Here is a 26,794-nt window from a genome sequence, read left to right on the forward strand (position 1 = left end):
TGTGCATGTGTGAATGTCTGGCTATAGTTTCTTGCTGTTTCATGGCATTTCTTTACAGAGCATCAAGAGCAAAGAAACCATGACAAGTGTCGTCACATGGCTAGATTGGCCTACACTGGCGCAGTCAGCCTGAGTTTATTTTCTCACTACGGCATGTCATTTATTTTTACCAGGCATGAGGAATAGAGCAAACATGGGGTGGATAGACTGGTCTACATTGGTGCTGCCAGTTTAGACATATTTGCTTATTGTGGCATGGCATTTTTGAATGCAAAGTCAACAGGAATACATTCTTATGCAGGGATACTTGCATATATTAACAAAGCTAGCATCGACCTGTTTTTCTATTGTGCCATTACTGGCATTATGTGCAAAACAAATATGAATATGCCTTTATATTTATGTTTTCATATTGGCATACATTGTGGGAAAAGGGACCATGAAAATGCATTGACAAAATGCTCCTGTACACTGTTGGTGACATGTATATATTTGTGTTTTTATGATTTACCGTACAAAACTGATTGCAAACTGTGTGGCTTTGTATCCAGTTTTTCACAGAAGGTGCTGTAAATGCACCATTTTAACACAATATTTAAAAAATGTTATTGGGTGGAGAACCCCCTTGAACCATCCAAGCTTGGTTCTGCCTCCCTCGCAGAGCTCGTCGCTCTTGCATACTTTTGGGAAAAATGTATTCCTCTCCAATTAACAAAATGTACTAGCCATCACTTAAGAAAGTCCTTTCTTTCTCTTCTCTTGTTCTTGAAGTTTCTGTACTAGACGGCACGGGCGGTAAACCTCCACCTGTTCCTGCAACCTCGCAAAATTAATTCTTCTGTCCCATTCCGAAACAGAACTTTTGAAAACAGTAAACACATTGAAGTTGGGCATAAGAACTTTCAAGTAGGTCCATTTATGATATTTTCATTTCCAGTAGTTTCTCTTTTTGGGGACAATATTAAACAGGATATTGATACCTTGAGGAGGTTTGTGCTGCTGAACACTGTGCTGCTCTCAACATGGCACATTTTAACACAGCTAAAAATCTGTAGTCTGAAAAAACCCAGTAGCACCTAACAAAATGTCAGTTCACAGCTTGCTGAATACACATATAGGCCCTCATTACGACCCTGGCGGATTTTTTCCGCCATCGGCGGACTTTTCCGCCATGGCGTAAAGTCCGTTTACGCCATGGCGGATGGTGGACTTACCGCCCCATTCCGAGGTCGGCGGGGCGGTAAGTCCCCATTGACCCATTTACCCTTCCCCATTCCCATTTCGGCCCCATAGGGTATAATGGGAGTGGGGAAGGAGTTAATTACGCCACCGTAAATTACGGTGGCGTAATTAACACCAAGGTCCCATAGCGCCATGGATTTTTACGCCCGCAAAAAGCGGGCGGAAAAATGACCATGGCGCTCTGGGAACTCGGGATTGGCGGTAAGGGGTCGGCGCAGCTAACGCTAGCGTAAACCCCTTACCGCCAGGGTCCTAATGAGGGCCATAGTCATTAACTCCACTCATCTAAATTGGTCACTATTGTTTCACATTGTGTATTAGCACAATTTCATAGGCACAACACATCCATAATGTCTCCAAGAACAAATAAAGAAACATATCCTAATAAGAGCATAGGGTAGACAGAATTAGGCACTTTAATATTTGGATGATTGAAAAATAGTTGGTCAAGTATTCCTGTGACGCTCAAAAAAAGCTGTAACGTTATATTAAAACGGTAGAAGAACTTTGAAGCAATCAAACCAATATAACTCTAATACATTCCCGTGTTTCTTTAATTGTAATGTTGGCTCAGTCTGTGATTAAAGCTGTCAAACCAAAACAATAACAAATTATCACCATGCAGCAATTCGATTTATATGTATAAACTTCGAATTCAGGAGCTAATATGAGTTTGTGAAATGTATCAGCAGTTTGCAAACGCCCATATTTGCCAATATAAGTATGGATGGATGGAAATGAATATCTGAATTTTGACCAAAGTTCAGTAGTATACCTGTTGGAAGCTGACCTTGTCAGATACCAAGGAGGGCTGCCTGCAAAAGCTGAAAAGTATAAAACTAACATTGGCTCCCCTCCTCGGAGTGCTATTTCTATTTCGAAATTGTATGAGTTTAGTTTGACATAAATGAGAACTTAGTTACTTTACATTATCCCCTGGACTTGGTGCACAGATGGTCTCGCCCGTGTTCTCAGCACCCACGAGTGCTTAAGGTCCCTTCACCTACTCACACCCCCTTGATGCCATCTGTTTCCCCCTTAGCACCCACCCATCCATAGCAAGGGAGGTTACGTATTTTTCATTGTCCAACAGAAAACGCATCAGAAGCCCCTGAAATGCTTCTGTGATCCCTGAAATCCGTTTTCTGTGTTGATGCCGTTATTGTCATCAACACAGAAAGCAGACTTCAGGGAATCATTGCAAATAATTCTGATTAATTTTCTTCTTCATATTCTTAATTCAAAATAGCTATCAGCACCTGTGCCCTACCTGGTGAATGTTAATGGCATTATTCCCCTACAGAGTAGGCTGACCATGTCTGTAATGGCACCACTGCTAAAATTACGAGATTGTCACATCAATCAGGCCCTTAAATTTGGTGGCAGGCTATTATTATAGTGACAGCCCACGCTTTTGGAAAATAATGTCTCACTCCGATTGATTAATTATTGCAATCTGGTACCACATTAAAACATTACGTTCAAAATATCAATGACTAAAGTAGGGCTCAGGACAAAGACAATGGAGAGAGAATATGCTCCCAAGAACACTGTCCATCTCAGTGCATCAGGTTCCATGCAAGTTTATTTATTTATTTATCTGTGAATATCCGCATGACACACCCTTAAAATAGAAACATTTGTCTTTCAGTGATCAGATGAGTAGCAATGCCATGGGGGAAGTATATTTGGGCTTCTTCGTGCCAATTTGGAATTTTTACATACTTAATGTAAGAGACATCGGGGGCCTGGTGGGCGGCCCACCCGTTGTTTAATACTACTGGTTTTTCAACGAACAGTGATTTCCCCAGCTGAAATCACAGTCCGAAGTCCACCTATTGGGAACTATCACCCCATGTGTGATGTAATGAACAAAACCTATCTTGCCCCAATCTTGACAATGCTTCGCCTTAATTTAGCTCATAAAACAATGGGAGAGACCTTTTACCAATTAACACATTCATCGTAAAAAATTAAGCACATAACAGAAATAAAAACAATGTGAGTTATTATTGATATCAGTGTTCAGAGCAGCCATATCTGGTGCAACATTACAAATTGTATTTAAAAACAGATGCTCACAGCACATATCTTTCTCGTGTGCTTCCCTTATATTATTTAGACATGAGGGTAAACATGTATATGTCTGTATAATTTGACTAATGATCCTGGCTTCATAGATCTCTATGTGCCCTTGTTCATAATGCTTAAAATCAAAACACAAAACAACGGCAAGTAACAAGCACCATGTTGATGAAGTTATGGTAAAACCGAGTACACAGAATATATATGACGTAATATTTGTGACGTTTCTGTCATTTTGCTCTTCTTTTAGGAGGAGGTTCCAGTAAGGAAACTATACAGATGTCGAGTCAAATGTTCCTTCCCCCGGTCCATCTCTGCCTCTTCTTCCTCATTGTGTTGTGCGCAGACGATGTCACCTTGGTCTGTGTACGAAAGTTATTGAAATAGGACATGTTATGGTTCAAAACAGGAGCATGTGAGATATTCAAACAATGGATTCTTAACAAGAAATGATGCGCAGGGCAGAACGATATGAGTTAGTGCAAATCTGAAATGGAACATTCCGGTCTCTCGACTCCCTGACCTCCAGACAACAGCATGTAGTGGCATAAATGCAGAAAGGATGGGACAGAAAACAATAAAATAGCGCAGCAGGTGCATGTGGTGATCATGTTCAAGTCAAAGGAGGGGAACAATGTTCTGGAAGTTGATGGCGCTACCCTGGGAGATTGGTCCCATGGAGCTCTGTGGACTACGTGTGGTTTCTTGAGTGCCTGTATATATATCCAAGTAGAGAAATTAGCATCATTTGCGAGATATGCTTAAACTGGTCATATACACCTCACTAATCGTGCACCTTTGCTGTGCAGTGGCCCTTGTCATGCTTTGCTGGTTGAAAATAATTATACAGTTCGAATGTATAAATCAGAAATGTGCACTACAGACGCTTGTTGTGGCCATTGTATTCGCGATATGTGGATTAGTTTTGTCATTCGGACTAATTGAACCTATGAACCAACACCGAGAATTCCAAACCTGTATGACATTTTAATGGTGTTCCTACATTTTCCAGGATATTTTAGATGGATCGATAATAGCTTTCATGTCACAGTTGGGGAGCGGACATGGACTTTTAACGGCATGTCAGCCCAAGCTTTGGTAAGCCCGCGTGAAGCGAGGGCCTCAGCTTAGACTGCGGACCGCTAGAGCCCATGTCCGCCATTAGCTGGGGCGCGAAAGCTATTCGCATTCTAGGATTTACCGGGGTGCAGATAGATTTCTTTTTTTTTTCTCCATCCGTTGGTGGATCAGCTCATTGCGAGCCCATCTCTTCCCCAAATGTAAAAAAAAAATGGCCAAAGCCATTGACATGGAAAAGGGACTATGTCCTTTTTCGGATGACGGCAACCATTGAAAACATGTTCCAAAATGGCCACCGTCCTCCGAAAAGGAACCTTGTCCCTTTTCTATTTCAATGGTGGCGGCCAGACGTGAGGAGCTCAGGGTAAGTGGGGTGATGGGAAGGGGAATAGGGTGATTTGGGGGTGTGGGGAGGCAACAGGGAGTCTCACCCCACATTAGAAAAAAAATACAAAAAGGCGCCACTCAGGGAAGGGCCTCGGGTGGCTGGAACAGTGTCCAGGGATTGTATATTCTCGCCTGCTGTTTCACCGGCCTGATCGGTTGGCTCACCCTCCATGGGTGCGATTTTGTGTTTTTTGTTGTGAATGCAAAATCACTGTAAGCTGATAGATCTGCTTAACTTAAACAAGGTATAATCTAGGTATACATTTATCATATGTATTATACTTTACCTCTAACAGATGCTAAAGGCAAGATTTGGCCTGCAAACCTCAGGTCATCCCCAACACTGTTCCCAAAGTTCACCGTTTTTATGGATTGTAATTATTGAACAAAAGGGTGAGCACTTTGAACCAAAACACTGTATAAAAGCATAACAATATTTCAGAGCAATCCCATCCAGGATGCTTTACAAATGGTGCAGTGAAAGACGGGAGCATTAATGGTGACACCACAGATTAACAATGCAAAGTATGTCCATTATGTACAGATACAGGCAATATACACATGGAGTACCTTTATGCAAAAAGTGGACAGTGATTAGCTTTGGAAACACAAACAAATTAAATAATTGGAAGATGTAAACACAAGTTTGTGAACAGAGATCAGGAAACGTTAATTGAAATATAATAATACCATCTCCAAGACTATTCTTTATGAAAACATATAGGCTTGCATTTACCATATATGAAAAGTGGCTATTGGTGTCTATCGTGTCTTCCATCTTAAAAGTAAAATCACATTTCTGTAGGTATAGCAACAAACCAAAGCAAATACAAATAAGTGGCTCAGAGGAGCAAGAGTTATGGATAACAAAGAAAAGCAGAGAGTGACTTAATGTACCAAGGGGGAGTAGTAGGTTCCCTTTGATCCACTCTTAAGTGTTTATAGAGAAACAGAGCCAGTCCTTCTCCAGGTGGTATGGGGACACAACTAGACCACACAACTGAACCCCAAAGACCTCATCAAGTTAAGAGTTCAGATGAATCTCGGGAACAGGAAGAATGCCCTGGGATGGCAGCACAGGGTATGTATGCCTTAACTGAGGTTGCCACAGAAAATGGGGCTACAAGTCAGGATAAGACACAAATAAACTGTGATTGCACAGTGATTGAGCTGATTTCAGATAGATCATTCCCACGGGTAACAACTCACCAGAACATTTGAATAACATAAAACGATGATCAACTCAATCAGGCATTTCTCTGGAAACCCTTCAAACCCTGAAAGTGATGTGGGGAGATAACCAGCAGAATCAAGATACAACAAATAGGTTCCTGCAGGGTTTAAGGGAAATGCTTGCCATTATGCGGGGGAGACAATTGAAAGGATAAGCATGGACTGGGAAAAGTACCAGCAATGCATTGTGGGGTGGGGGGACAGAGGAAATGACCACAAGACACAGGTCTTCTTTATCAGTAAACCAGAAAAAGATATGTGAATTTACAGGCAGGTTTGAGGATCTGGAAAACCATAATATGTGAAATAATGTGTGGCTTTGTGGGATTAAAGCAGACACCTAGACAAGAAATCCTACATCATTCATTGTGTCATGGCTAAAAAGCACCTTCATGGATTGGAAGGATTGAAACGTTGACAAAGAAATGCAGTGAACCCATGTGATCATGTTTGGCAAAGCCGAGGGGTTAACAAGAGAAAGGCCATTTGAAATGAATTTGCTGCTTGGATATCATTTATTTAGAAAAGTGACCCGTATTAATCCAAAATTCGTTAAGGGGACGCCATATTTCTACAGAACGGATTTTTGTGGAGAAACAATATTGAGAAACGGTTTTAACCCTTACAGAAAATAGGTTGAGTCATGTATGTGAAAGAATTAGGGTAGACTAGCAGATTATGGAGGAAAAACAAAGGTGCCACCCCACCTGAGGGGAGGGGGAAAAGGATTGGAAGATGTAACTCTTAGAGGAGGATATGTCTAAAAGTCTTCTTAATGAGCAAGTTACAGAGTGAACGGGTGATAATAATGAACCACAACATGCTGAAAAGGTGGTAAGGTGAGAGGTCCCCTTTACAGGGTTGGGAGCACCTCCACCTGGCATGTGGCCCATTCTTCTATGTCAGGATAATCTTTGAAAGGAGTGAAGACATAGTCAAGTATGTGTGCAGATTTCCCAATGTGCATGTATAAGCCACTGGGGGATTACCCCTGCATCTAACAGGCATTTATTGATGCTCTGCATATATTGTGTCCGTTTCTCCCCCTTGGTGTTAGTTGTTTTCTGTCTTTGTTACTCTGCTAGTGGAATATCCCAGACTCTATTGAATATCTTGCACATGCCAATGGCATGCCCAGAGTCTGCATCAAAATCACCAAGGATCCTTAATCAACATATTTTATTAATTATAAAGCGTAGATGAAATCAGTGTGTTAATAGACCTAATAATGTCATTTGTTCCTTGATTCCCTGAGGGGGTGGTAATAAATATTGACAATAATTAACAGTGTACGTTTTCGATATAATGTTTCACACCTTATAGATACTATCTGTATATGTGGTGTCGGTTCCAAAGGTGGGATTTTGCTTAGACCCTAGTTGCTTAACAAAAGCCCCCCCTTGGGCCTCCCTTTAGGGCTCTGCTCTGCATTAGTTACTATAGTCTGTCTTCCTTATGGGATTTGATAGCCATGTTTCTTGGAATGCGAAGATATCCAGTGAGACTAAGAGCCGCCCTCCAAGAAATGGCTATGCCCACGTGTTTCATGAACCTATTTTAATTGAACTGCCATGGCTATTTATTTTGGTATTTGACCCCTGCTCAGCTGAAAGTCAATTCCAGCACAAGCACCTCCTTTCCCTCCCATGTTTCTACCTTTGTTAGTTGGCATTGAGACACGTCTTTGCCTGGTTCGTGAATAGTAATAATTATTTTTTCACACTGATCATCATGCTCAGTTATCATGTTTCCAGTATTTAAGGATCTGACATTTGAGTCAGAAAGAAATTTGACAGCACTTAAGTGATTCTTGTCATAGGAAACTAAAGCATATTTTTCATGATATGATGAAGGACCAATTAACATGCAAGAGGACCTAAATGGGATAACCGGGCCATGTATAAAATCCCAGATACTGAACACACACAAGATACCAGCCTGTCAGGCTTACTTATAACTTTCAAATATCATTAGTGAATAACACGAATGACCCTCCAACCCTTCCTAACTGACCCCTAGAAATGGACTGTCCATAAATGGAGGTGATGATCCCCCTCTCTAGGGTGAGGGGACAGAGAAGAGACTAACCATGTCAGGCTGCACATTGAATATGGTTTAATTCCTCACAGACATAATTAAAACAACATTCATGGCCCCTTTCAGATCATGTCCTTATCGGTTTAGATGTATCCAGCCTCTCACCTCTTCTCTTCAGCATATAGATGACTCCAGTACTGGATTGCATTCACAACTCAGGACTCACATGCTCAAATGACGCCAATGATAAACATATTGTTTACAATGTCACATATTACCCAACATGAACACACTGGAAATCAGCAAATGCCTTGCTCAGACAGACTTAAACTAAACCCAACCAAATCAGAGATTATGGTCTGAACACACTGGAAATCAGCAAATGCCTTGCTCAGACAGACTTAAACTAAACCCAACCAAATCAGAGATTATGGTCTGTGGTGTGACACCACCAAACCCCACATCTGTCAACTGGCTGGATGTACTGAGCTTCCACCCACTGTTGGCTTCAACTGTAAGGAAACCTGCAATCACAATGGTCAGGAATCTTACATTAGTACCACAGGTTAAATCCATCGTAAGGAGCTGCTTGTCCAATGCCATACTATCCAAAATATTATTCCCCACTTGACCTCCATGCCCAGCAATATGGCAGTTATCACATTAATAATATCAAGACTAGACTACACCAGTAACCTTTACCTTGGACTTCTGGAATATCTAGTCAACAGGCTACAAAGCATCCAAAACCCTGGAGCCAGACTGCTCATAAGCCTGAAAAGATAAGAACACATCAAAACAGCACTCCGGAACATTCCACTGCTATACAATGCAAAAGCAGTTTCACTTTAAAATGCTATGCATCTCCTGCTGTGCCTTTCATAGCATGAGCCCTCAATGCATGACAAGGAAATTCACACCTCATCTCAATGATAAATTTCGCCAAATGACTCACCCGTTCTACATGAACCTGTCATTGGTCTACTCCTCTTCCCAAAACTAACCAACTCCATTCTTAGACTTCCTATTACCTTACCTAAACACACAAACTCACATTGCTATGGCAAACCTATCAGTTATCACATCAACACTAATCAAGCAATAAAGTTTCCACTTAATCCTGTCACTCCCACATCAGCGGATAACCCAAAGACAAAGGGCTTTAACCTACTAGATCTTGGGCCCTTGCCTTTGGATAAACTGTCTCCAGATGTCAAACACAAGCCGATAGATGCCCATCAGCACTCAGCATTCTGACCGACACCCATCAACACCACAGCATGTGCATCAACCTCTCCTATTATTTCACCATCAGCCCTTTCCTCTTTTCCAAAGATTCGTGCAAGGCCAAAATAAATGTCAGAAGTGGGCTTTAGAAGACCACTTTACATTACACAGTGATGATAACATGCATTTAATGGCATCACTGGAGCATTTGAGATTGTATTTGGCATGGGTTGGCTGTACAAGTGCTATGTTACAATATCTTACATTGCATTCATGCTCTGAGAGACCGGAGGCTTCACTTGGCTTCTGATGGCAGCACTCGCTCATGTGAGAATGTACTTTTCATATTGTGGCTATACCGCATTAACAAAACATAACATACATTGTACTTTATGTATCACGACTACTATAGAACTCATACTCGGGCAGAGATGGTAAATATCCACATAGCAGCATCTGGGATATGGAAATCTATGTAACATATAATGACTGTACCTTGCATATTGGACTATAACTGGTATAATATGGCAGTAACTGGCCATTTGGAGCTGTGTTGGCCTATGTTGCTTGTGCTGAGCTTACACATGTTACATCACGATCCCATCCATGAATATGGTGACAATCCAGAACCTGGTTTCCTTTTCTAGGAACAAAGAGAAACTGCTGACAAGAACATTTTGGGGCAGAAAGGATTCCACTGGCTAGACTACAGGTAGATAGGGTAAAAGGCAGTGTGAGATTTCTCAACCTTTGCAAGTATCAAAAGCCCCTGGCACTGCAGTAGTCTTGCCTCTGATTTTTTGATATTAAGGACTCCGAAGAACCATGGTGGTTTGTGGTATAGGAACAACCAGCTTCCCCTTTTCTTCTGGATTTCCTGTGTAACATGGCCGGTCTTGACTTTATTAACAAATTAAACTACTGTAATATATTCGGGAGTTGAGCATATTTTAGACAGTGCATCTAAGTTCCCTCTCTGAAGGAATACAAACTTGTCTAGTACTGGCAGGACTCTTAATTGTATTACCTGTTGGGAGTGAGGTGTGATGTCTCTGGATCAGGTGATAGACATGGCAGCAATAAAGCTGTTTGAGAAATTGGTAGCCAAATTTGGGTGGGAATCTGAAGGTACCCGGAGCATGTGACTTTGATAAATTATAATATTAACATATTTTAAATAGGTGACCAACAACCACAGAAAACAAATGTGACTGCTTCAAAGATCTGTAAAAGAGGTCTCTCCATCAAAAAGGTATGAGCGTGAGAGCTTGAGAAGAAGAAACTAGTGTGTTTCTTGATGTAAAGGAATGGCAAACATATGGAAAAGGAGATAGTCCTTGTCCACTTCAGCGGGATTGATCCAAGAACAATTCTTTGTAATGAGAAGGGCTGTTAGGGCAGGCCTAAGGGAAGCTGACAGCTTCTGTTATTGTGTCAACTACAGTGAATCACATGAGGCACATGTGGTTTGACTGTCCTAATGTAAATAAATTCAGGCATGACATATGGTTACCGGTGTATCTAGGGTGATCTTCCTTTGACCCTAAAGTCTTTAATTCTGGGTTACTGGGGATTGCACTGTGACTATGATATCACAAACTGGCATCTAATTTGGACATTAATGAGAGTTAGGTTGAGGACTAACACTCATGCTGGAAGGGCCTGCACGGTCTGACATACTTCGAGAAAGTGCTGTAATATGGTTTACATATGAGGCAGAAAGTGTCCTAATGATCGCCACTCAGAATGCATCTTGTTGATTTCCAGAATCCTCCCTCAGGGCCATGTTATGGTATTTTGGGGGCCAGGGAACCGACGCAGTCAGGCGCCCCTTCCCTGAACCAAAGAAATGAAGGGATCCAGAATCTCTGGTTTTGCCCCCACCCCACTCAATGCAATATAAATCCACAGTTTAATAGTATGCCATGAAGCAATCAAAATATGCCTGTGTACTCCATTTTATTTCACTTACCCTCTTTATACTTGTTGGAATTGATATAACAAACAAGTGACATTTAAACGGCATCATTAGCATTCCATGCTGAGGTACATGGTACATATAAAAAATAGCAGCCATGAGGAGTGTATAGTCTTTGATAGAAGCGACTCGTCCATAATGGGTGAGGGGGCGTCGACCCACTGGGTCTTGGCCCCCTTTTGCCCATTATGTAGGAGTCAGCCCAGTGAAAAACTGTGCGCACCCTCAGCTGTTTCTTTCCGCTCTGAACTGTCAACGCAAGCTCAATGAGTCATGCAAGTATGGGGGTGTTTTGCTTCCTCAGCCTCAAATAGCTCATTGAAATGCTGGCTGGGGAACTGCATGTCTGTATGTGCCAAGGGGCGCTCCTGCACCTCCTCGCTCATACTGACAGAGCAGGCTGGAGTGGGGCACCTGCTCACCCACACTCAGGCCCCTGCATGCATGTGTGTGAACCAGGAAGCTTCCTGAATCTGTTCATGCTATCAGGGGCTGGACCGCCAGAGAGAAAACTTCAATACCTGCAGTAGAAGGTAAGCTTGTTTATGTTCATGTATTTTTTTTAAATTATGTGTATGGATGCATGCATGCTTGTGTTGTGAGGTGAATGTATGTGATGGATGCTGGTGTGAATGAGAGAGTTGTTGTTGTGTGTATGTTGAGTAAATGTGTGTTTGAATGTTCATTTATTTATTATTTAATATGTGTATGGATGAGTGTATGAGTGAGTGCATGATGATGGGTGCTTGTGTGAATGAGAGAGTGCTGGCTGTGTGAATGCTATGTTAAGTGGTGTGTGTGTGTCTGTTTATTTTGTTTTGTTTATTTATTTATTGTACGCACCGGACCCTGAGGTATCAGGGCGCATATGACAAGAGGGCTTACAGCTTGGTTACAGAAGTTACAAGTTTGCAGAACATGGTAAAAACACTTTTCTTGACTCCACAGGGTGAGGGTAGGGCAGTAGAGTACATGTACAAACAGTATGCAGACAACAAGTCATCATATAGCTGACGTTTACATAATAGCAAATCTATATCAGGAACAATACATGCGGTAGGTACGTGGGCAGAATGTGGGTTACATAACATTCTCAGTGAGCCATTTTATTGTGTTCTTTCTGAATTTGTTGAACGTTTGGTCAGATCTAAGTGCGTGAGGTAGGGAGTTCCACAATTGAGCTGCCCTAACTGGGAAGCTGGACCCTCCAATAGTGGTCAGTTTAAATCTGGGCACTAGAAGGCAGTTGGGGCTGACTATTCTTGTTGGTCTAGTGGAGTTTTTTCTAGTAAATCGTTCTGTTAGGTAGCGGGGGGCTTTGTTGTTTTAGCATTTGTTGGTGAGGGAGGCAGATTTGAGGTTGATTTTTTCTTTGGTAGAGATCCATTTGTGTTTCCGTCTTATTTCAGAAATATGTGCTCTTCTGGGAATATTTAGGGCCGCTCTAAGTGCATTATTTTGGAGCACCTGTATTCTGTTGATGGTTTGTTTGGTTGCCCCTATGTAGAGGGAGTTACAATAATCTAATGTTGATAGGATAAGGGCTCTGGATAAGATTAGGCAGCTGTTATCTGATAGGAATTGTTTCCCAGCTCGTATTAATTTTCATGTATAGGCCGTGGATGAGGCAAGTGAGTTTACCTGTTTGGTAAAAGATAAGGTCAAGTCGAGATAGAAACCAAGGGTTTTAACTTCTCTGGCAACCTTGATAATGTTCCCATCTGATAAATGCTGAGTAGTTTGGGTTGAGTTTAGAGATGCGAGCTGTGGTGCCCAGAATGATGAGCTCCGTTTTGGCATCGTTCAAGCATAGGCCATGGTTGGCCATCCATGCCTGAACGATGCTATAGACTCTGTTCACCAAAGCCAGATCTTCCCCATAATCCCTGGTAAGTGGTACGAGAATCTGGGTATCGTCTGCGTAATTGGTATAGGTGATTCCCAGATTGTCAAGATCGTCAAAGAGTGGCTTGGTGAAAATATTGTAGAGTGTTGGTGTGACACAAGATCCCTGGGGCACTCTGCAGGTGATGGGTATTGGATCTGCTGCCGCTGAGGGGGAGAACACCCTCATGGTCTTGACACTAAGGAATGACTGTATCCAGACTACAGCCTCCCCTGAAAAGTGGCCCGCAGAGTCCAAGTGATTACACAGGACTCTATGGTCCACCAGGTCAAAGGCGGCTGAGAGGTCTAGTAGGAGGAGGAGTGCTAATTTACCCTTATCTTTGAGTGAGTATATTTGGGCCTTTAGGTCGATAAGGGCAGTTTCTGTGCCATGTTGGGGTCAGAAACCGGACTGGCGGGCGCCAAGGAGATGATTCACCTCAAGGAAGTTCTGAATTTGGGTGTATGCTACCTTATCTAGTATTTTTAGTAAGAAAGGCACCGTGGTGATGGGTCTGTAGTTTGTGGGAATGTTAGGGTCCAGTGTTTGTTTTTTCAGAAGGGGGAGTACCCAGGATTCCTTTAGGTTACGCGGAATTGTGCCAGTAGTAAAGGAGGCATTGATAAGTCTGGTGATGAAGGGAGCTAGATCTCTAGCAGCGTCTTTGAGCAATTGTGCTGGGCATTGGTCGCCTTTGCAATTGGATGGTTTAAGTGCAAGAATAGTTTTCTCTACCTCGATCACTGAGACCTTAGAGAAGTTGAATAGGGAGAGTTCTTTGGTGTTTTGTTCAGGGGATTTTGGGTTTGGGCTGATAGTGAAGCTTTCTTTAGAGCGATTTTAGTTTGGAGGTTGGCCACTTTGTTGGTTAGTGCCAACTGTATGTCTGTGCACCAGGTTTCATCTTTAATAGAATCATCCTGCACTGTAATAGGGGTTTCCAATTCTTTTAGAATATAGAAGAGCTCCTTCATACTGGATGTGGCTTGGGTAATCCTATTGTTACACGTTTCTTGTTTGGCCAGGATGATATCCTTTTTGTATTGCGTTGAGATATTTATTAGATTGGTTTTATTTTCTGCGGTAGGATGTAGGTTCCATACCGTTTCACATTTTCTTTTCTGTAGTCTTAGGTTTTTTAGGTGGGGTGTAAACCAAGAGTTAAGATGCTTTTTTGGTTTACTGTTCCTAAGTTTAAGCGGAGCAATGCTGTCGAGAGCAATGGTCATGGCATTATTGAATTCCTCCACTAGAAGCCCTGGGTCAGTATAGTCTGGTAAGGAGTTAAGATTAGGTAGGATATGGGGCAAGATGTTATCTGCTGTGATATTTTTCTTGTTTCCAGTTAGGTTTGGTAAGGCAAGGGGGGGTGTTAGAGCAATGGGTCTTTTAGTATTGAGAGTAAAGGAGATTAGATGGTGGTCAGCCCATATTTAGGGGGAGATGGATGTAATGGAGAGGTTACAGTTGTGACTGGCAATCCAGTCGAGAGTTCTACCTTTGGTATGAGTAGACCTATTCACTTTCTGCGTGAAACCTAGTTCTGTCAGGATGTTGGCTACGGGAGTGGCCTGGTGATCATTGATATCATTGTACCCTAGGTTAAAATCTCCTAGCACTAGGGTTTGTGAGGAGTTTTTTAACTTCTCAGAGATAACAGTGGTAATGTCTTCATTGAAGGTGCTGATTGGGCATGGGGGTCTATAGAGGAGATGGATATTTAGTGTTTGAGAGTTGGCGGTGGGTAGTTTAATGGAGAGAGACTCGCATGATTTAAGGTTAGGTGTAGAGGTGATTCTCATGGAGAGATTGGTTTTAGCGATGATCGCTATTCCTCCACCTCGTGCATCTAGTCGGTCAGCTCTAAGGATAGTGTAGTTGTCTGGGACTGCTAGCGTTAGTGCTGGACCTGCTGCCTCGTGAAGCCAGGATTCAGTGATGGCGATGAAATGAAGGTCATTTTCCAGGATAGTGTCTGCTATGTCTGAAGCATGAGCAACTAAGGATCTGGCATTGATTAATGCGCCTTTATGGTCAGGTTCTGGCTGTAGTGTAGGACGCAGGTTGGCGGTAGGCTTATTTCTTTTAGGGTGGGGTTTGCGGCTAGGAAGAACGGTGGTTTCCAAAGGTGGAGGTAGTTTAGGTCGGAGGTGATCCAGGTTAATGTTATATTTATTGACAGGTTCGAATATTATGGGTAGTCGTGCCCGGAGTCTGAAGTTTCTCTGTGCTGTGTTACAGGGGGATTTAGCGAAGGGTTGCATATGAGTGGCTCCTACGCCCTCTGGGGGCATTATGGAGGTCATGGTGATGTAGACAGTAGTAATAAATAGAGCTATCAGATTAATGAGTGATGCTCGAGAGACTGGGGTTGGCAGGTAATAGTACATAGTGTTGTGGCTAATCGAACTGGGGCCTGTTATTACATGCACCGATCGAGTATTAGACAGCATAGGCTAGATATTCGGCTGAGGGGGATAGGTATCGGTCAAAATAGGCTTAATGCAACAATCAAATATTTGGGCAAAATGGCTAAATGCAACAAGCAAATATTTGGACAAAATGGATAAATGCAACAAGCAGATATTGGGCAAAATAGGCTAAATGCAACAATCAAATATTTGGGCCAAATGTCTAAATGCAACAAGCAAATATTTGGGCAGAATGGCTAAATGCAACAAGCTAATATTTGTGCAAAATAGGCTAAATGCAACAATCAAATATTTGGGCAAAATGACTAAATGCAACAAGCAACTATTTGGGCAAAATGACTAAATCAACAAGCATATATTTGGTCAAAATGACTAAATGCAAAAAGCAAATATTTGGGCAAAATAGGCTAAATGCAACAATCAAATATTTGGGCCAAATGACTAAATGCAACAAGCAAATATTTGGGCAGAATGGCTAAATGCAACAAGCAAATATTTGGGCAAAATAGGCTAAATACAACAAGCAAATATTTGGGCAAAATGACTAAATGCAACAAGCAAATATTTGGGCAAAATAGGCTAAATGGAGTGATCAGGGAGTGGACAGTGTGCTGATAGGGAATCACTTAGACCTTTCAGCGCCATAGGACTATCAGCGTAGGCAGTTGGGGGAGAGGTACATATAAGAGACCTGTTTGTGCCGCCTGGTACAAGTTATAGTATGGAGCAGCGCACCGTTGGTACAGCTTAGGAGAATAATGGGCTGGCGAGCAGGCGTGAGCATAAGTGGGACGCTGTATGAACAGGATAGAGTATGGCTGGTTACTATGGTGTAGTAGCATACATTGGGTCACAGTACTGGGTTATGGTACAGTTAATATGGTACTTACATCAGATATGCAGGTACCTTTAAATAAGTAGAGAAATCAAAGTTTTCTAACCCAAACTACAAGTCCCAGAATTCCTCAGGGATTGTGAAGAAGGGGGCTCAAGAGGCAGGCAGGAGTCCAGTTAAGGCAGGCAAGCCTGATGACTCTAAGCAAGGTCAAGCAATTAAGCTTAATGGCCTGCACCTGAATCTAATCAGCCCACCTGAGGGGCATAAAAGGCTGCCTGAGAGAGAAGCAGCAGAAAGTTAGCTGGTACAGGAGCTGGAAGGTCGGAAGGCATAGAAGCAGAGAAAGCAGAGCACTTAGCCAGCAGAACACGAGGAAGTGTGACCACAACAGGGACGCTGGAGTTGATGGGCAAATTCCAATTGTAAACTCTGAATTTGTCCTCTGCTGCTCACAAACCCTGGAGAGCAGTGGCAGCACTGGAAAGAAAAGAAGACTGCAGGCCATCTTTCCAGGTGTGCCTCATTAATTTGTATGCCGAGCTGAGGTTGCAGTTGTTCCAAAGGTCGTGTGCAGAGTAAGAGGCTCTCCCTTAATGAGGCCAGATTGCAGACACCCGTGCAGTGGATAGGTGTGGATCCCAGGAGTGCCTGTGGTAGTAGTAGTAGGAGAAGCAGCAATGTCGGGAAGAAACCACAGCCTGCATCCTTTAGAAACGGGAGTGACAAAAAGAAGCTCAGTACTCCTAAGAAGCAGTAGTTCCTTTTTGGTAACTGTAGCCAGCTTTAAATTGTACTCGTTTCAAGTCATGAGTGAGTGAGAATCAACTGTAGAAGTGGGAAGTCTTTTAATAATGGGAAAGAAGCACACGCTTACCTGAAACGCTTGTGTTCAAGCAGTAGCGTTCGATTTGGGGTGGCACCTTGCGCCGAACCGCGGCGAACAGGGGCAGAACAGGGCCTTTTTCTTCGGCCTTCGTCTGTGTGTCTGTGTGTGTTTGTACTAGTCCATGGAGCAGATTTTGGCGAGTCGGGGGAGGAGGTTCATACAACAAAGGCATCTGAAGATGCCAAGTAACAAAATACCATGCCTGGCCCCCGCAGCACCTTGCATGCACACAATTAATGTGTGCCTGGGAGGTGCTCGGGGCCTTATGGGGTGGCAGTGGCAGTTTTTACTGTGCATCTATGCCCAGTAAAAAATACCATGGCTGTACCCTGGGACGCCAGGTCCTGACACGCATCTGCCTCAAGGGTCCCCATCACCTCGCACTCACACATAATCACATTCATAATTAATGTGATCATGTCTGAGTGCAACGTGCTGGCACACCATGGAGCAGGCATGTCATTTTTTACTGGGCATGGTTGATAAAGCAAGCATGATAAGTGTTATTATGTAGCTAGACTGGCATTTTAATGCAGCCAGTCTAGCCATTTCTTACTGTGGTATGACATTTTGTATTGGGCATCTTGGTAAAGCAAGCATGATATGTGTTATAACGAAGCAAGACTGGCATTTCTTATGCAAAACAGTTTGACCATTACCTATTGCAGCATGACATTTTGTATTGGGCATCTATGATCACAAGCAGGATCAGTGGTATTATTTATACTGTGTCCTCATATTTTGTATTGGGCACCCATCACCTCGCACTCACAGATAATCACATTCATAATTAATGTGATCATGTCTGAGTGCAAGGTGCTGGCGCACCATGGAGCAGACATGTAATTCTTTTACTGGGCATGGTTGATAAAGCAAGCATGCTAAGTGTTAATATGTAGCTAGACTGGAATTTCAATGCAGCCAGTCTAGCCATTTCTCATTGTGGTATGACATTTTGTATTATGCATCGTTGGTAAAGCAAGCGTGATATGTGTTATTACGAAGCAAGACTAGCATTTCTTATGCAACCAGTGTAGCCATTACTTATTGCAGCATGACATTTTGTATTGGGCATCTTTGACAAAAACAAGCATAAGTGTTATTATTTAATGTGTAGAATGTAGAGGAGCAGCTGTACACATCTGCAGGAGATCCCGCCCCCCCTACTTCCCTTGTGTTGGAGACATGAGAACGTGCCGTGTTTGACACCAGCCATTGTGCCAATACCACAGAGAGTGTTTGGAAGAAGATACCCATCAAGGGAACCTTATCGAATGTACCCCCGAAGTGACGATAACCTGCGGGAGGAACTCCCTGAAGGAATATGAGAAAGAGCAAAGAAAAGGAGCTAGTGATATCATAAAAAGTGTGTAGGATGTCCTGAGATACTGGCTGAAGATGATTTATAGATCCTGAAGAAACTAATGACGAAGTAAGGAATCGAGTCAGCTTTCCAATATAGAGGAGGAAGATTACATGTGCACGAAGTCCTGCAGAAAAACAACAGTTCAATAAATGTATAGACGCTGAAATGCAAGGTAGATTAAGTCATCATAGAAGATGGCTATGAGTAATGAATAGAATACAGGCAAAGCAGCCATTGTAAAGACACTGGACATTGGTATCCTGAATTAAGCCAGAAACCATGAAGCAGGAATGGAAAACTGTGTCGCAACAAGAATAATTGGTTCATGGAGCTGAGCGGCGAGGATGCCTGGCCTAGAGTCAAGATACTAGAAGGCGAGGTCAACTATCTCGTCTGAAGAAGGACGAGTGTACAGAGGATGAACCTTCTCACATTAAGGGGCAAGAAAGAAGACACAGGATACCAAGCTTTAATTCATTTAGAGCATTTAAAAGCTGTAAAATGGACCAAATCGTGGTCTCGAGTCACGTGAGCCAAGGATAGAAATAGAGTTTGAACTTGGAGTTCCATACACAATAGCGAGTGCCCTCACTCCCAAAGACAAGGATACTCTGCAAGGCCAAGTACAAAGACAATTTCATGGCAGAAGGCATGGGTGATGAGAGATGCTGGGCTAATGGGTGGTGAGGTAGTTTCATGCCCTATCTCCTTGCACCTGGGCCTGGGTGTATGTGGTGCTAAATGAACCGAATGTTGCAGACATGGCACAAGCATGCCAACCAATTGCATTAGTCCATATAATGAAGGACCTTATAGTTTGAAGACCTATGAGAAATTGTGTATCTAATGTTTCTAGAATGACATGTTTTTAGAGGATAGTCATAAGTTGTCCACCTGAAAACGGACAGCCAATAGCAATCCTAGCACCCATAGAAAAGTATACTTAGATGTCTCCCTTAACCAATCCCAGCCCTTGATAGGTTTTTCACTATTGCCACATAGAATAATGTCACTCTGACGCATTTTGTGTATAAGAACCATATTTTGAGTGGCGATCATAGAGAGTCTGAGCGTACGTCCATTGATGTTCGTTGTAACCTCCCTGTTTTAGATAATGGTTAATAAAACAGTACTTTGCCATCTTCCTGAGTTGGTTTGGTTATTTTGACTCAGAATTACTCTGGTGTAATCCCATCCATTCCATATGCACGTTCCTAAGGGCCATATGCTGGCCATATGCTGAACAAACTTGCTGATCCCCCAATAAACCCCTACTGAGAGTCACCTCCCAGATAGCCAGGAGAGGGAGGATGCTTCTGTTCCCAATCATGGGGGTGGTGTACTGCAGGAGGATCATTTGGGTGGATATCAGGCCAAGGGAGGTAGGGGTGTATTTCAGGATGAGACATGTTATGGTTTCTTGGAAGATAATAAAATCTTTCTCAAAGAAATGATAGCCTCTTGTCATTCAGATGAATGTCAACCTAGGAAAAATGTTAACATCCTAGAGCCATTCTTTTGTACACCTAAAACTCTATGTCCTCTCCAATATCAAAGATATTGCAGAAGGAATAATGACCATGTGAGTGACCTTTTCTGTACCTTTGGGCATGAATGGGTTAAACCTTATAATTCTCCTCTTAATAAAATCTGGGGAGAGAAACCAATTTCACACCCTTTAAATAAGTAGAGAAATCAAAGTTTTCTAACCCAAACTACAAGTCCCAGAATTCCTCAGGGACTGTGAAGAAGGGGGCTCAAGAGGCAGGCAGGAGTCCAGGTAAGGCAGGCAAGCCTGTTGACTCTAAGCAAGGTCAAGCAATTAAGCTTAATGGCCTGCACCTGAATCTAATCAGCCCACCTGAGGGGCATAAAAGGCTGCCTGAGAGAGAAGCAGCAGAAAGTTAGCTGGTACAGGAGCTGGAAGGTCGGAAGGCATAGAAGAAGAGAAAGCAGAGCACTTAGCCAGCAGAACACGAGGAAGTGTGACCACAACAGGGACGCTGGAGTTGATGGGCAAATTCCAATTGTAAACTCTGAATTTGTCCTCTGCTGCTCACAAACCCTGGAGAGCAGTGGCAGCACTGGAAAGAAAAGAAGACAGCAGGCCATCTTTCCAGGTGTGCCTCATTAATTTGTATGCCGAGCTGAGGTTGCAGTTGTTCCAAAGGTCGTGTGCAGAGTAAGAGGCTCTCCCTTAATGAGGCCAGATTGCAGACACCCGTGCAGTGGATAGGTGTGGATCCCAGGAGTGCCTGTGGTAGTAGTAGTAGGAGAAGCAGCAATGTCGGGAAGAAACCACAGCCTGCATCCTTTAGAAACGGGAGTGACAAAAAGAAGCTCAGTACTCCTAAGAAGCAGTAGTTCCTTTTTGGTAACTGTAGCCAGCTTTTAATTGTACTCGTTTCAAGTCATGAGTGAGTGAGAATCAACTGTAGAAGTGGGAAGTCTTTTAATAATGGGAAAGAAGCACACGCTTACCTGAAACGCTTGTGTTTAATGAAAAGTCTTTCTTTGCCGAGAAGCACAAATACTTTGTTGCTGAGCGGTCGTGTGTCTCTGATTAGCACAGAGAATGCTGCCAGTAGCTGAAGCAAAGCAAAATTGACTTTCCTGAGATTTGGAGGTATTGTTATAGGGACCGCGGACATGAGACAATGTTTCCCCGTGTCTTGAGTGCTAACCGAAAGGTGGGAACAAGCCTTGATTTGAAGTGGCAGTTCAATAGTAAAACGCGATCATGTGTGCCTAATTCTGGTTTCCATTGTGAACAATTACCTTGCAACGCATCAAAGGTCAAAGGTTGAAGCAGCAGAAGTTAGAAGTAGTAGAAGTAGTAGAAGTCAAAGATAGAACAAGCAATGCTCATGCCCATAAATTACTTATCAAATCATATCGTGAGGGATCTCTATGAACGCCAAATCCCATGCACATAAGAATGGTACACAGGTGGATTTGAGATTGATGAAAGTGTTCATACCCAAAGGTATACATCCAAAGCTGGGAGAGTGGCACAACCACTTTGGGGTAACCACTGAAGACCAGGTGTACATAAAGCTGGGGAAGGGAGGTTTTCCCTTAGAGCTTAGAATAGGTAGGGAATCTCCTGGTACAGTAGGTTTAGTGAGGATTTATTTATTATTTTTGTACATAATAAAATGGCAAATCCTGAGAAAACTCAATACAGTCGTGAGTCTCACATTACAGACCCCTCACATTAGCTAGGCTGTCGTTTCTTATTCTGGTATGACATTTTGTATTAGGCATCTTTGGTAAAGCAATCGTGATAAGTGTTATTATGAAGCAAGACTGACATTTGTATGCAACTAGTGTAGCCATTTTCCTATTGCAGTATAACATTTTGTATTGGGCGTCTTTGCTAAATCAAGCATGATAAGTGGTATTATGTCCTATTCAGGTTATACTTGTCCCATTAACTACGTCTTTGGTGTTTGTGTGCGCCCTGATGCCTACAGGCTTTGGTGCTTTACAAATAAATAAATTTAGCTCAACTGGAATTTTAGTGCAGCCCGTTTGAACATGTTTTCATACTTTGGCATGCATTTTTAATGGTATAGCCAACTGGAGTATGTTCTTACTTGGGGATACTCGCCATAAATTGGCAGAACAAACATGGGCATGTTTTCTTTTAGTATCATTACTGGCATTTTGCGCAGAGCAAACATGAGGTTGTTCTTATATGGGGATACTAGGGTATAATGGTGCACTCAGCATTGAAATGTATGGGGACAGCCAATGTGAAAATGTTTGATACTGGCACATAATGTGGGAAAAGGCATCATGAAAATATGTTGGAGAAAAGCTTCTGTGCACTGTTGGTGACTTGTATATACTGAATCTACCCTACAAAACCATTTGCCAACTGTTTGACTTGTCGCCCAATTTTTCTATAAAGGTGTGCTCTTAAATGCACAATTTTAACCCATTATTGAAATAAAATTCTCACGGGGCAGCAACCCCGCGAATCCCCCTTGATTGGTGTCACGCTTAGTCGCTGTGGCATATCTTGGACAAATATGTATGCCCCTCCAGTTAAAACATTCACCAGCTGTCACTGGTCTTAGATCCAGGACACAGATCAGAAGCTGTATGAAGTATAAACAGAAGACTGCCATTATTTCTTTATTTATGGATTAATTATTTACATACTATAGCGTGTTGGGGCTTTTTATACATACACAAGATACAATTTATGTTTACAATAAATTCATACTATTGCATAGAATAAAAACAGTCATGTAAAAAAACATGATAACAATGTTAAACATCATTCTCTTCGATGAAATACCACACTTTTGTCAATTGAAAAATGAATCCAACAACATTCCCATAAAAAAGGTTTCACACAGCAATGCTATGGCATCATCGCCTAGAGACCTTCAACAGGATTATATAGCTTTCCTTAACATGACATACAAAGTTTGAGAAAAAAAGAATACATTCTTTGCAGTGTCAATGGTCTCTTCACTACATTGGGCCTCATTACATGGTAGGTGGTAACCATGGCGCTATTAGCGCCATGGTTGCCGCCGGTATTTTACCGTGTCCGCCTTGGTGGATGGCGGAATTACCGGCCTACTCCAAGGTGAGCGGGGCGGTGATTCCCCATTTCCCAAGGCACTTCCCCATTCCCATTTTTGCCCCCATAGGGCATAATGGGAATGGGGAAGGTGCTAATTACGGTACCGCAAATTGCGGTACCGTAATTAGCACCAAGGTCCCTTTGCGGCACCCTACTTTAACGGCTGGTAAAACCAGCCGTTAAGGTCGGGTCCCGCAAAGGGAACTCGTAGTAAGGTGGTAAGGGTTTACCGGTACCAATGCCCTTACCGGTACCGGTAAACCCTTACCGCCTACCGTGTAATGAGGCCCATCGTCTACAAAGTCGATGTTCTCTATGAATTCCTTTATTCCCACCCAATACCTCAGGACATTTAATTTAATCCTCATGTAGGTGTGTACTGTCCAGTTATGAGGTTACTCATCTAAATTCAGGATTCTTGATTCAAATGTTGTGCCCCAGACTGCAGCCCCATATAGTAAAGTGGGCAGAATTGTCACCTTGTATTCCTTTGGGTGGTGCTGCATGTGTGAGAGTTTGATATAAAGCTAGGCAGATTGGATGATGTCACGCTGTGCTAAGAGTTTTATGAATATTAATCTAGGCATGCTAAATGATGTCACGACTTGATAGGGGTTTTAGAGAGTTTGAATACAATTCAACATGATTGTATATGGATTCAATATAAAAAGGATGGTTTTAGACACGCCATTGTTGGGGGTGAGGCAGGGCATACATACCCAGACATGTATGTTTGTAAGGACCATGGAACTATTGAAAATAGAAGCCTGCAAAACAAATGTAATGTTCCAGCGCCGATGAGAAATGTGAATGTGTGGACAGCGTGGACCCAATTGTGTGCTTTTGTTTTTTCTTAAATGATTAGAAGAGCCTTATAGAGCGCTTGCTATAGTTAGGCCTGTAAAACTTGTGTGCTGTTTTAAACATGGGCATGTTTGTTTTATAGGATGAAATGGGTTTATATTTGAAACAAGGTGTGTGTGTGTGTGTGTGTGTGTGTGTGTGTGTGTGTGATTTATGTCTATCTAAAAAGCTTGCAGCAGTCTAAACAAATTCAATACATGAGAATAGCTGGCCTGAATGTATTTTTGCTACACTCGCAAGTAATAGTAATAGTTGTGTAGCTTTCAGGGGTTACACAGACACACATACCGATTAGGAGATTTAAAACTGTTAACAAAATACAAATATATAATATTTCCCCATTTCTTGAACACAGCCGAAATCAAAGGCGTATGCGCGACTGCGGGCAATGCATTTCTCTCATTTAAAAAAAGAAAAAGAACTTCAGAGTGTTTTGTAAAAGGCTTAATTAAATGCATTTCTGTTGAGCTGAAAGACAGCACACTGCACCACTGAGTTTGAGCTTAGAAGACAGGGGACAGCCCATGGATTGGGGCTCTTGTTATGCCCGGGGGCATTGACCAAGTATTGATGAAATGATACTGTCAGGAGACACAGTTCTAGTATTACAAGCTCAAACAATTTAAAGAGATAATATCAAACATTTATAATGATGGGGCATTCATGATAATGCCCCTAGCCCCTGCACGTGCATCTCTCATAAACCCAGAACTTTAAATAGCTATTAGACTAGGTGTGACAAATTGGCAATGGCAAGAGATCCAGGGCTGAGAATCGCATTCTCACACAATCTAAGGAGGCAATATGGACATTAAAAATAATGGGGGTCATTACCACCTGGGAGCAAAGGGATACCGGGCACCGGTAATGACACAGGTGCCGGTAATCCCTTTGCACCCTATTCCGAGGTCCCTTTGCGGGTCCTCCCTTAACGCCTGGTTTTACCAGGCATTATGGACGGGACCCGCAAAGGGATACCGGGGTCAATAACGGTACCGCAATTTGCGGTACCGTTATTGCCGCATTCCCATTGAGCCCTGTGGGGGCTCAAATGGTAATGGGGAATGGGGAATGGCTCTGGTGAATGGGAATTACCGGTCCCACCGACCTCGGAATAGACCGGTAATTACTCCCTTCACCAGACCGGAGTCGGATCGATTTTGGAGGCAGCCATGGTGCTAAAAGCGCCATGGCTGCCTCCAAACTCGAAATGAGGGCCAATGTAGCGCTAATGGTGTCAGTTGAGTGTCACGAGGGGAAAAAGAACTACAAAGCCCCTTCTACAAAGATGTGTAACTTGTTCTATAAAAGAGGGGTCCCTTGAACCATTGTTACAGCGCCGGGCGTGAACAACTGGATGTGTGAGGTGCAGCCAGCCTGGCGAAGGTGAATAGCTAACACGGACAGCCCCCTCTAAACGCAGCTCTCAGCGGCAGATATATTGGCAGGAGCAGGAAGTCACCGCCCCAGGCCCGGCTTATCTTATCTTGACTTCGAGGTATTGAACAACACAGTGTGAATAAGGTAAGCAACATTGCCCGGGGGGTGGGGAAGTGGGGGCAGTGTTCCATATATTTTTCAAAAGGTGTTTCTGGCAGCAGGGCATTGGACTTTTAAAATGTGAAAAGTCAGTGTTAGGCCTAGTCAATCTGTGTTAGGAGGTATTCTCAGATCCCCACTGTGTGAAAGATAGCTACAGACAGCGAGCGTTGCATTTGTAATGTAAAGACATGTGTTTCTCTGCAGGCCTTGAAATGTTCTAGGGCCTTAGAGGCTTTTCTGCAAATACAGAGTTAATTATCAACCACTAACTAAATATCTTGTATTTTCTTGCAAGCAACGGGTGTGAGAATGTTTTTTTAAATATCTGCAAGGTAGTTCACAGCACTCTACTTCAGTTAAGCGATGCAGTATTTGAAAGCTTGGCTTTTGAGAGCTTTAGCAATTTCTGGTATGGGGTGTTCAAACTACAGATCCGTCTGTGCTAAAGAAATCGGTTTGCATTGTTCACCAAACTTAAATAGAACACAGCTGTATATTTTACTGCTAGCCATTGTAGCTCTAACCCTATCGCACAGATGTTGTTGTCAATTATGCGCTGATCAAGAGATCCCGACTCACATTTCTACGGGGCTGTATTGAGCACTTACAATAGCCAAAGTTGAAATACATTTTGATAAACTTAGGTGTGGTGATGGTTCAGACGATAGCTCAGTGTGTTAAGCACATACTGCTTGAACATTTACAATAGTCAAAGTTGAAATACATTTGGATACACGTAGGTGCGATGATGGTTCAGAAGATAGCTCAGCGTGTTAAGCACATAATGCCTTGAACATTTACAATAGCCAAAGTTGAAATACATTTTGATAAACATAGGCGCAGTGATGGTTCAGAGGATAGCTCAGATTGTTAAGCACATACTGCAGAAAGTTGTGTTCATGTGTATTATTACAATCACAAAGTCCAGCAAAGTGTGTGCCTGTGTGTGTATGTGTGTGTGTGTGTGTGAGCGTGTGTGTGTGTGTCAGTTTTTAAAACACAAATGTGCGTTAGGTATGTAATATTGTGTGTTAAGTATTTATTTTAAACTCGGGCGCTCTTTCAAATTTGCTGGAGAGCACAGTTAACCACCAGGGACAGTGCGG

General features: G+C 42.6%; 1 protein-coding gene across 2 annotated transcripts in view; it reads right to left on the minus strand.

Annotated features, from left to right (window-relative positions):
• Nucleotides 1–2,809: 2,809 nt before the first annotated feature.
• Nucleotides 2,810–26,794, minus strand: part of LOC138581126 (uncharacterized) — a 250,266-nt gene continuing 226,281 nt past the window's right edge. For both annotated transcript variants that reach the window (XM_069652229.1, XM_069652220.1), the window contains exon 5: nt 2,810–3,689. In XM_069652229.1, the coding sequence (XP_069508330.1) occupies nt 3,574–3,689 (116 nt within the window). In that variant the 3' untranslated portion in view covers nt 2,810–3,573. The remainder of the gene's footprint in view (nt 3,690–26,794) is intronic.

This window comes from Ambystoma mexicanum, chromosome 1p, assembly GCF_040938575.1.
Source record: "Ambystoma mexicanum isolate Mex_15411 chromosome 1p, UKY_AmexF1_1, whole genome shotgun sequence".
Classification (NCBI taxonomy): Eukaryota; Metazoa; Chordata; class Amphibia; order Caudata; family Ambystomatidae; genus Ambystoma; species Ambystoma mexicanum.